Source organism: Rutidosis leptorrhynchoides, chromosome 2, assembly GCF_046630445.1.
Source record: "Rutidosis leptorrhynchoides isolate AG116_Rl617_1_P2 chromosome 2, CSIRO_AGI_Rlap_v1, whole genome shotgun sequence".
Classification (NCBI taxonomy): Eukaryota; Viridiplantae; Streptophyta; class Magnoliopsida; order Asterales; family Asteraceae; genus Rutidosis; species Rutidosis leptorrhynchoides.
The window spans coordinates 608,549,466-608,562,271 of record NC_092334.1 but is presented as its reverse complement, the minus strand read 5'-3'; the positions used below and the strand labels follow the sequence as shown (position 1 = coordinate 608,562,271).

At 32.1% G+C, this 12,806-nt stretch overlaps 1 protein-coding gene across 1 annotated transcript; it reads left to right on the top strand.

Moving 5' to 3' along the window:
• Positions 1-7,544: 7,544 nt before the first annotated feature.
• Positions 7,545-12,168, top strand: LOC139893455 (ABC transporter I family member 6, chloroplastic-like). The gene is made up of 7 exons (XM_071876617.1): positions 7,545-7,915; positions 8,238-8,288; positions 9,067-9,288; positions 9,639-9,761; positions 9,954-10,130; positions 10,879-10,980; positions 11,861-12,168. The coding sequence occupies exons 1-6, from the start codon at positions 7,616-7,618 to the stop codon at positions 10,963-10,965; spliced, it is 960 nt and encodes a 319-aa protein (XP_071732718.1). The 5' UTR covers positions 7,545-7,615; the 3' UTR covers positions 10,966-10,980; positions 11,861-12,168.
• Positions 12,169-12,806: the final 638 nt, after the last annotated feature.

Here is a 12,806-nt window from a genome sequence, read left to right as displayed (position 1 = left end):
GATCAAGTTCTTTGATTTTGAAATTCGGATCGCACCTTTCGTTTACTAATATTGAATCATCCATTATTACACCATTAATTCTAATATTTGTTTTGATTTTGTCAACAACTATACAACCTCATTATATGATTTCGCCCGTTAACTCGCAACCAAACAAATACTATAATATTAGTTTATGGAGTTTCAAATTTAATCTAGATTAGTCTCATAAATAAGCCCCGCGAATTCGCGGGCATTAATCTAGTAATAATAATAATAATAATAAAAATAATAATAATAATAATAATAATAATAATAATAATAATAATAATAATAATAATAATAATAATAATAATAATAATAATAATAATAATAATAATAATAATAATAATAACGAGAATAAAAAGTTCGTGCTTCACTGCAGGGTAATTTGATCTGTTAACGGTCAGTTAGTTTAATGTTTTAAAAAAATAGTTAACGGTAAGTTAATTAAAGGTTTAAAAGATAAAGTATGAGTAAGAAAGGGGAAAACGGAAGGTAAAAATAGTTGTAAAAAAATAACTTCGTTGCGTGGTGGTTTTGATCGGTTAAATTAACGTTTAAAAAACCGGTTAATGGTCGATAAATTGTACATTTAAGAAAATGTTACGGGTGGTGAATTAAACGTTTAAAAATTAAAGAAATGAAAAATGAATTAAAAAAAAAAAGTTGTAAAAAATGACAAAACGAAAAGAAACCCAAGTTACCAAAATACCTCCAAATTAAGTTGGAGGTTTTTGCATGTATGTCATGGTGAGTAGTAAAAAGGCTCAAGAGCTCTCGTATATGTTATATAAATGTAAAAATCTATATATATATATATATATATATATATATATATATATATATATATATATATATATATATATATTTTTTTTTTTTTTTTTTTTTTTTTTTTTTTTGCTAATATAATTACTTGTGGGCATCTTAAATTTTCAGATTAAAAACAAACAACAATCTATAACCAATAAACTTACATATAAAAGGTAAACATTTAACATTGGTCTAAAATTTTCAAACCATCATTAACTTATCTGTTTTTTTTTTCTTTTTTCTTTTTTCATTACACTTTTTTGTAAAACAATCTTAAAAGAATTCTCTATACATCAATCAAAAAACTATCTTGGTCTAGAAAAGTGTCACTCTGATAATCAGGGGCGGCCCAATGGGGTACATGGTGGACATATGTCCAGGGCCCAACTTTTTAAGGGGCCAAAAAAAAAAATTCCTTATACTAGTCCATGTAATTTTGGGCCTTTTTGCTTGTATTATCCTTGGACCCAAAAAAAAAATATTATCCTTGTACGGGTCTTGGGCCCTTTTGCTTCGCACCGTTCCGGGCACTCAAATTCTCGGGACCGGCCCTGCTGATAATTACTCCAATAAGTGCATGTGATTAATAATATTTATAATTTCTCAATTAATCATGTAAATCTTTTGTGATTACACAACGATGTAGATATAAAAAGAAGTAAGATGGCGAATATTTTGCAGACAAATATATAGTTTTCTTGCATACAAATAGAGCCCTATTATGACGGTTGCTCGCATGAAGGAAAAAGACAAGGGTTTGGCATTATCACCTTCACAAATATTGACTTTGGTTTTTAAGGAAAAATTTAATTATTAAAAAAGTTATAATGTTTGTTTTTGGAAGATCATAGATGAGGTTGATGATGATGTCGATTCAGTTAAGATTGATGTAGTTTAGCTAATCATACCATAACGGACACTATAATAATCAATCTCGTCTTTCATATATCATTATTCAATATTCTCAATCTTATTACTCCGTAATTATATACCTTATATATCAAAATCATTTATCTAAGTTAACCATACATAAAAAGAAAATCATAAATAAATGAACTTTTTCAATCTCAACTCGTTAAATAATTAATTTGATGTCTTGTTTGTGTTTGTGTATTTTTAAATCATTGAATTGAATTCCAACAAGTAATTTTAACTATGGATTTTCAACTCAAATCTTAATTTTTACGGAGTAATTATTTGTCTCTTTCCTAACTTATTATTAAATTATTAGTTATTAGTACACTAATTAATTAATTAAATTGATATTAGTTTAATTAACGATATGAAAGCTATAAATTATTTGTTTATGAAACGTGTATAACAAATCGTTGTCTTGTTCCTTCATGCAAGACACCATCATATTACATAAAAACGGTATACTTGTTTGCAAAATAGACGCCATCTTACATGTATCTATTTTTGATCCTTCTTATCCTTCTTCTTGTAGTGATAATCCTGCAAGTTCAAGATATCAATTTATATCACATATATAATCTAAACGAAAAGTAAACCATCAAAATCCTATTTAGTTTTTATTTCAATATATTTTCTGGGTAAAAAAAAAATATTATACGAATAAGAATTCTCTATAAACCAAACACAAGAACATCTTGATTTGTATCTTGTATATCTAAAAATTACTCATCAAGATACATAAATCTTGATATATTCATTCATCTAACGCTCGATCAGAGAATTATAATATAAATTAATAAATTAAATCTTAGAGATCGAATTGTTTTACCTTAAATTCTTTAGGAAAAAATCGTTTGAGTCTTGACTTGTGAATGAGAAATTGGGTAGGTTCAACTTTTGTATATATATACACGAGAATATGTCGAGAATTACGGGAGTATATAAAATCCGTAAAAATAGGCTTGGCACCCAAGTCTAAGTTCATATTCAAAATCAAAATTAGAATTAGAATTAATTAAAATTAATATTAATATTAATATTAATATTGAAATTAAATTAAATTAAATTAAATTAAATTAAAACTAAAATTAAAACTGAAATTGAAATTGGTATTTCACAGATCATATACTCCGTATCTTACATCTAACCTCCCGAGGTTTGTTTTGTTATCATCATTATTCACTAGCCCTTGTTGCTATTCAAATTCAACCTACTTATATTTAGATTAAACCATCATTAAATAGTTCAGTGGTTAGTGGTTAGGTCCTGAGTTCTTTGCAAGAGATCTCATGCTGGACTGCGTACATTGTATGACAAGTATATAACTTGCTGTAACTTTTGCTATCCTTTATTTCTTAGAGGGAAGTAGTATGTCCATCTTTCTTTATATGGTTTTATAAATTCATTTGGACGCATTTGAATCAACGGATTTTTTACTTTCAGGTTTGGGCTGGCAGCAAATTGGTAGGAATGTGCCTTTGAATAAGATTTTGAGAACACGGAATACAGAGCTAACAGCTCGGTTTACAAGGTCAGAACAAAGTTTGGGCTGCTGCTAGTTCTCTCTAGAGGTTGCATGATGCGGTGGATGATAGTGGTTGAATATGGGCTTGGTGTGAAATGCCTTATTCTTTAGTATGGGTTAAAACGAATTAGGATAGGGTTTGTGTTAAGCGATGTCACCTACCCTATCATCAAGAATAGTGTAGAGAAATAGACTAGAAGTCTATTGAGATCCTGCTAATTAGATAAAGGAGCCTGAGGCCAAGAAGGTATGAAGGCATATTTAACTTATTGGTCACTCGGGCAATTGTTCTATTAGGTTGATATATGATTCTTTTGAAATGCTCACTTAAATTCAGATTGATATTGGCAGCCTTAATATTAGAATGATAGAGTTTATTACGATAACTCTAGAATTAGAATATATTCCATTGAAGCTCAATTGGTGATGATTGTTATCTGACAGATCAACATGATGTTTGTGACTCTGGAATAAAATGTCATAGGCAGAATCAGTTATTTATATCTTAGAGAGAGATTATTAGTATCTTAGGGGAAGATTTTTTATATCTTAGAGAAAGATTATTTATATCTTAGAGAACTATGATGCATACCAAAATATGTTTTGATTACTTATAACCTGAAGAAGTAGGTTATTAATTAACTTTTTTTGTTCTTGAAGATTTATTACTTTAGTGCATTATACCAGTTATGTGACCAGTTTTCTTGTTCAGTTTTGCAGTATGATGTGTCAGTATTATGGAGAAAATATTTGGCCTATCTTGATTTTTTGCAACATGAATTTCTGTAGCCGATTCTGGTGCTATGGTTGACGAAACAGCAAAAGAGTGGGAGCATACTCTTTTTCAAGACTCCATGGACAAAGGATTGGGGAATTGAATTGAATTGAATAAATATTTAGAACAGGAGGTGTTTTATATCTTTAATCACAAGGTTTATCTTTTTCTTTTCATTTCTTTTTTGTTTCTTTTTATCAGGATCTTTCCTTTAGTTTTGCTACGAAGTTAGGAGTGCTTTCTTCTGCTGCTGTTAATTGTTTATAAAACTTGGAATTTTTCGTTTTATGATCTTAAATTATACAAAATTAGGGTAAATAACATAGAATAAGGGTAAAAAACGATCAAGCCTGATTAAATCAAAAGATATGTCTAGCGAGTAGCGTATCCGATATATATAACGCAAAGCAAAAAGATAGGTAACAAATAATAACGTACGAAAAACAATCCAAGAATTACGGCTACGTAACAAACAAATCTATTCTATGCTATCGAGTACGCTAAGCCTACCCGAACTATGAGAAAAAACTATAAAACCTCATTCTTTTCATTATTTACATTATTCTAACACATGTCACTACAATCTCAGGGTTTTCAATTTTTACAAAAGTATATCTTATGATTGATGTGGATGAGCCTATTCCAGGGTAGGCTCTATTGTAATTCACTGTATCCGTATTTCATATCACAATTTTAATGTTATACAATATATTCCTCTTAACCGCATGTTGCGTGAGTACATTGCAGGAATCGCATTGAATGGTTAGTGCAAAAGACATTGAAAAAAGAAGTCAACTTTGTGATGGAAGAATGTTTTTTTTAAACAGTAGTTCGGGATCACCCAGGAAGACTAAATCACTCACACGTTCATCTCCCGCAGTTGCAAAACCCGCCCCCAACTGCTGCCAGGAGGAAACACGGCCCAATCCGAGGGCATGGGTGGTATAACCCCCTCCCCCACTGCCTACGCAATGCGATATGCAGAAGACACCATTGAGTGGAATTCAATGGTTAAGGGGTAACCTTGTGTGCAATGCTGCACTCACAGGAGTCGAACTCTCGACCACTCACTAAAAAAGCAGGTCACTACCACATGAGCTACAACGCAAGGTTTTGATAGAAAAATGTTAACCCTCTCAGTGTAGTCTTTTCATGTATGTTTTTCTTATAATTGATTATTTATTTAATTTTTAGCTTCCGTGCAACGCACAAACTCATGAAATTAGTCTAATTATATATCTAAGATCTAAAACTAAATATCTAAGTGAAAAATTAAAACACATGACAAAAACGAATTCAATTATTGATATGATGAAACCCTTAAAACAAAATTATCTATACATCTATACATTATTATAAAGCACGTGTCATAAATCCTACGTGTCATCTTCTCAATTAATCTAAATTAAATTGTCCTACTTGTCAGTCTATTATTTAATCTGAATTACATAATTCTACGTATTATTCTATTATTTAAGATAATTACCATATATAGATTATTAAATTTAATATTTTAATATACAAATTATATTTATCTAAAATATTATTTATTACCATATATTAATATTAATTATTATATTGCAATTGGTACTCCGTATATATAGATTTTATTACGTTTTAAATTCCAAAAATACAACAATAGATTGTTATACTACACCTTAAGCCCTTAGACAATGAAAAAAATGTCATAAGGACCTAGATGAAAGATATTAATGATGAGAAAAAAAAATTGTAGACACTAAGTTACTAACACCACCCAAAAATCACTTTTTAAATTTGTCAACACAACGGGCTCAAAAGAACTTTCAAAATTCGTACCACGGAATCTTAAACTCGAGAATTTTTTAAAATTTGTCAACACCATGGGCTCTTAAAATCAAAAGAATTTTTAAAATTTGTTAAAATCACGGGCTCTTAAATAATTCTTATACTTTTCCTTTTTTTAGTATCACTATTTATATACCAATATCAATTGGAAATTACATTTTTCATGGTTTTTTATATACCCGTGCAACGCACGGGCTCAAAAACCTAGTTCATCGATATAATGAGGGATACTCATCAAAACGCCTTTTTCAAAAATTGTTTTTAATATTTTGTCCCCAAAAAAAAAATCCTTTCGCGAAGCCCTCGCAATAAGCAAATTTTTGTTTTCGATTTGCGTATGCTCTTCGCTATTTGCCAATGACCTTGATATCTCGATTACGACCCAAAAAACGAACCAATTCGCAAATCACTTTTTGCGATTTGCGAATTTGATTTGTGATACGTATTTTTGCAAACTTTGAAAGGTCGTATCTTTTGATTCGTAGATCCGATTTAATCACCGTTTTAATTTTGGAAATTGTGTACTTTTGCCAAAGGCGGTTTGTCCCAGTTTTTTTTTTCGAAATTCGGCCTCGAAGACCTTCCGATTTGACGTTTTCGTTGATTTTGACTTTTAAACATACTTTGACCAGTCATAACTTGCTATAGAACATTCTAATTGTAATTCGTTAAAATTTATCACCAATATTGACTAAAATTACACGAAACGAAACCCGACGATCAGTTTGTATAAACAACACAAATCGCAAAATGACACATTGCACATAAAACGTAACTTGCAACATGAGGTTGATTTTCAAATAAAAAATTGAGACTTCGAATTTAATCCAAACAAATAGATCTGAAAAAAGGCGCACAATTATAATAAACGGTAACTAAATCGGTGTTAATGACCTTGCAAAATTTACGGGTCGGGATCTCGATCACCTATTGATAAAAGCAATTTGCTATTTGCGAATGTGCAGTTGCAAAACGCAAATGTCACTTGCAAATTGCAAAAGGAAAAAAAAAAAGATTGCGATTTTCTTGGTCAATTTCACTACTTTTTAATAAAATATTATTTGTTGTTTCAAAAAGGACCTTTTTGTGAGATTTCCATGTATAATGAAAATGAAAGGGATCCCATAATGAGTATGGCTATGTTTGGTAAAGAGCTTTTAGAAATTTTTTGGAACTTTTAGGTTTTAGGTTTTAGGTTTTAAGAAAAAGTTCACATCTATTAAAAAGCTTTGTTTGGTGGTTAAAGCTTAAAGCTTTTTGATACATGAAAAAGCTCATATGTTCAAAACGCTAAGAGGAGTAGCTTTTAACATTTGAGAATCGCTTTTTGAAATTAAATTACTTAAATATCCATTAATAAAGTAACTGAAACTCTTAAAATAAAGAATAAAATGATAAAAGCTGAAAGTTAAAAGTTAAACATTAATTTTATTAACTTTTAGCTTTTTCCTTTCTAGGAAAACTTTAATCTCTTGCAATCAAATGAAGTTTTTTTATTTGAGAGGAACTTTTTCATAAAAATCAAAAAACTAAAATATTAAAAAAAAAACTTGTTGTCAAAACATGGCCAATGAAAACGTTAGGGCCTTTTATTAATTGGGCTAATATTTCCTCAGAGTTCAACCCACTAAAATTCTGCCAAAAGGTTATCACATGATATGCACGTGCAATCCGGTTAATTCTATCAAACACCTGTTATTCATTCCCGGTTTACAACCATCAGGTCACCAGCAGCAATAGCAATGGCTCTGCTCAACCGATTTGGATATTGCCCTTCCCCTTCTGCACCTATTCTTTCATTCAAACAATCAACCTCCGATTTCAATCTATTCACGTCCTCCGTCCTTCCCCGTAACCGCCGTTATTCTAACAAATTCTCTCCGTTTAAATTAACGGCCACACTCGCAAGTGAATCGCCTCCCGGTTCTGTATCTGGACAGCCACCGAAGCTTGTGTTGGAAGTGAAAGAACTAACGGCAGTTATAGCTGAATCAGGACAGAAGATTCTTAACGGCGTTGATCTTTCAATCTACGAAGGCGAGGTTTATTTCACTTTCAGTTCAATTGTATAATAAATTCTGTGATTATTATTGAATTGTTGAATATCTGTTTTGGAACTTATAATTCTGATTTTTAGTAATAATAATAAAATAATGATACTTGGTCAACAGAAGGCATAGTTTGACTATTAAGGTGTAAAAGAACTTGAAAAAAATTGTTAGGTTTTAGAAGCTGGTAATCTGTTTTATTGATGGTGATTAAAATTAAAATTCTTTATTGTATCTGAGATATTAATCATTTAGCTAAATGTATAAAGGCGAAATTTAAACGATTTAACGGTGTCTTAATCGTTGATTTGACTAGATTCATGCTATTATGGGGAAGAATGGTTCTGGAAAGAGTACCTTTGCCAAGGTTAGTATATCTATTATCCTCAACTTATAGCTTCCATACTTCTGAATTAAGATTTTAGCCATTAAGCATATTTTGTAGTTTACTGTTTTTGTGGAATTGCACCCAGGGGCGAAATTATGTTGGGACATGGGGCGCCCGCCCCTAGTGGATTTGTTATTTTCAGTGCAAAAATTTTGGATTTTTCGATTTTGCCCCCAGTGTATTTTTTTTTTTTGCTTCAAAGCCTTCATGTTTTGCCCCAAAACCTCCATATTTTGCCCCAAAACCTTCAAATTTTGCCCAAAACCCTCCAAATTTTGCCCAAAAACCTCTATATTTCCCCCAAAACTTCCATATTTTGCCCAAAAAAAGTTGCTACGCTTTAAAACAAAATTTCGCCTCCGGTGAACAAAATTTGTGCTTCCGCCACTGGTCGCACCACTATGTGTTTGATCTTATGTTGTAAAGGTGCTCAGCTTTTGATCTTCGTCATTTCAAAGAACTAATGGTATTGATATGAAACTCATTTTGTGGTTGTTGAAGGCTATTCGAGATGTGTGATTAGTGACAACCTTATTCCCTATATGATATGTCTGCTTTGAATTTCAAAGCTTCAATATTTGTAAGAAGGAGGAGAGTCAATGAACTTATTCATTTGCTTTGTCATGTCCATTAAAGTGAAGTTTCTGGTTATGCATGTACTAAGATATGTATGCACACGTTATGGAGTTTAGATACTAACAAGGTATTTAATGTCTGGCTAATTTTCTAAGCTATATTTCTGTATGTGAATTTGTAGGTTCTTGTTGGTCATAAAGATTATGAAGTTACTGGAGGCTCAGTTGTTTTCAAGGGAGAGAATTTGCTTGAGATGGAAGCAGAAGACAGATCGCTTGCTGGACTTTTTTTAAGTTTTCAGTCTCCTGTTGAAATTCCGGGAGTTAGCAACAGTGACTTTCTGCAGATGGCTTACAATGCCCGAAGAAGGAAACTTGGTCAGCCAGAGCTTGATCCACTTCAGGTATTTAAAGTAGTTAACTTTAAAGAATTTGGATAGTTTACTCCATGTGTACATTTGTAACTTATCTATATTTTTTGAAACTGATTAAGAAATTAGAAAGATAATGAAGAAAATAGGCTACTTATAGTAGGCTGTTGATAAAGACAATGCTATCCCTTTACCGTTTCTGAAAAATGATATTTGAAGATCTGACTTTTATAGATGATGATCATCCAGTGCGCGTTGCAACTACTCGTCTAACAAACCGTTGGAATAAAGAATGTGTCATAATTTTATGTATTCTTGCTGGCTGCATTTCTTTTCTGTTAAATTGGGTGAGTTTTGATTTTGATTATAATATTGTTTTGCAGTTTTATGGGTACATCATGCCAAAGCTGGAAATGGTGAATATAAAGGCAGACTTCTTAAATAGAAATGTTAATGAAGGATTTAGTGGTGGTGAAAAAAAGCGAAACGAAATATTACAACTTGCGGTATGTATTTAGTACTCCCAGCTATGCAATTCGTAGATCCATAATTGTTTGCTCTGCCTGACCTGATAGATTATTTGCATTTGATGTTCTTCAGGAAATTCAAACACATATGTCTCTTTTTTATAAATTTCTCAACATATTATTCTATCTACTTGTAATGATTTAATTTCCATTATATAAATTTTTTTGCAGGTGCTCGGAGCGGAATTGGCAATATTGGATGAAATTGATTCTGGGTTAGACGTGGACGCATTGAGAGATGTTTCAAAAGCTGTTAATGCTTTAATGAGTCCCACAAACTCCGTTTTGATGATTACTCATTACCGACGGCTTCTGGAATTTATCAAGCCTACCTATATCCACATCATGGTATATTTTTCGTTTGTTTTTCTTTGTGGTGTGCGTAACATGGATCAATATTATTTTTAAATGGTATTCTTTTTATAGGATTTGGAAGATCAACTCATACATCCCATCTTATTAATATGACCTACGTTATGTATATACTTTGTGTTTTTCTTAAACTTAGAGCTAGTTAAAGTTGAGGTTTCCAGCACAATTGTATACATTTTTTTATGTAATCCGTAATATTTAAGATACCTGAAAATGATACTCTTTAAGATAAGCGCCCCATACGCAACAGATTGTCTCACTGAGAACTTACATGGGCTCTGTGTGCTATGAAGGCTCTGTTTTAGCCCATACTAAAAAAGATAGATTGATCTATTTCAACCAGAATCCATTTTGATCTGTAACCTATCTTCCCATTTATTTGTAAGCTTTACACACATAATATACAACATGAGTTCAGATGTTAATGGGGTCTTTTTGAGGCTAGTTATTTATAAACATCCAACATGTTATGTTTATGTTGAGATTCAACGTATGTGTTGCACCTGCAATGTGTTATTCTTTTGGCTTATGTGCTAAAAAATATAGTATATCTATATGAGTGCCAAACTATTCTCACGCATTGAGACTTTTAAGGTGATAATTATAGGCCAATATGAGATCAATTCCCAGTTATTTTCTCAGCTTGTCAAAATTCTTCAGTCATTATAAAAGTGTATATTGTTGTCCTAACGAGGCTGATCATTTATTATAATATCATGTGTAGGATGGGGGTCGAATTTCGAAGACGGGCGACATCTCATTAGCTAGTATTCTTGAGAAAGAAGGCTATAAAGCAATGTCCACCACATAATTGCTGACTGTTGTGGTATGAATTCTTGTTATTCAGAGTTAATTGCACACTTGAACTCATGCAAAAAAATGTCAATATCCGTTTGCTCTTATTAGTTGTCTTTTTAAGATTCAATTTCATAAGTGTATCAACTAAATTATAATCATGTCCTTCGTAGTTTTAAGATAAGATCATGATAGGAATATGTGGAATTAAACAGCGAATTTGACATTAGCAACAAAATTAATACCAAACAGGGTGAACTACCTATAATCAAGAAATTAGTCAGCTTTCATAGTAGAGGTGACAAAATGGCAGATAGGATAATCGGTCAAAAGACTCGAAACACATGTTTTATGGGCATGGGTTGGTTTTGTTTACTGACACACATTTAGTTCATATCTTTTTTACTTTTTAAGGATACTGTGTCAAATATGATTACAGACTTCATATTAATTGAAAGTAAGCTACTTTAATAAAGAAAATGAGTTGGGGGGATTTTATCTATAAATTTATACTTTAATTGAGTTCAGACATTTTTCATTTGTAGCTTATATAGCTTATATCATCTGTTTGACCCGTTAGAGATAAAACCTAACCACCAATTGACCCATTTATAAGTAACTGGATTCAAATTGTCACCTCTATCTACTAGATTACAATCTACTTTTGAGAGATGCACACACCCTAGCTTTGTTACACCCGTCTCATTAATGAATTAATCCCTCTTTGTACATTATCTAGATTAAATCGACAAACTCTCTCCTAGCTAATCTGGTCTACATTCTTATACTGACTTGGTATTGATTTTTTGTTTTTATGGCCCTCATTAGACGTGATTCTTGATTTTTTTCTAAAAAATAATATTGTCATCTTATTCACAAGTGAAGTGGTTAATTTGATGATAATTTGGCAGTTGCTGTAGGGTGTTCCTTTCAATGAAGTATTCGCACATTTTTCACATTGTAGAGAATTTTCAAGATTACTGGAACTACTAGTTGCCTATCACTATCAACCAACATAGAAGAGACGGTGTCCCAGATATATGCGCTTGACCATTACAACTGTTTTTGAGAACACATTTGAGGCACATACAGATGTTATGTGTTACTGTTATCATTTGTAACTAGATAATTCATAAACATTCCTGATAACATTAATGACTGTTGTATAATTCTATTTGACTTTTGTGTCCACAATAAATAATTACTCCATAATATTCAATACTAGTAAAAAGAAGGTGGTTGCCCACCGTACTCTATGGCTGTTGTGATGGCTTGATGGTGTGGGTACCTTCGTTTCTTGTATGTCTTGTTTTCCGGTTTTCTGGCATGGTTGGGCTCGCCAGAGCTTGAGCTTTGTTAACAGCTGCCGATCTTGCACTTCTCCTATTTTTCATCTTGCGTGCATATCGTCTTCATCTTCATCCTCCCTGATACTACTTTCTTTTGGTCGGTGCCTCTTCAGAGTGTCCTTTGCTCCATTGCCCTCTTCGTTGGTCTTTTCCATTATTGTGGAGGTGTCCGATGTTCTTGTAGGGCTTAGTTTTTCCTCATTGGCTTTCAGATTCTCAAGTGTCTCCCAACGGCCAACATGAGGTGGTGTTTGCCGATGGCTTAGTGGGTCCAGAGTATGGCTTATATGGTTTTCGGCACACCCTCAGGTTCTCAATTGGATGGTTTGTTCGTCGGTCGGTAGGCGGTTGGACCGCTCCATTCCATGTAATTGTTGTTGTGGTCGTCTTGGTGCTCTACATCCCCTTTGTAGGTTCAAACTACGATTTCATTGGAAAGTCTCAGACGAATCTTTCCAGCCTCGACACAAGTAATCGTTGGTGGATGGATGTTTCAATTGGTTTTTAT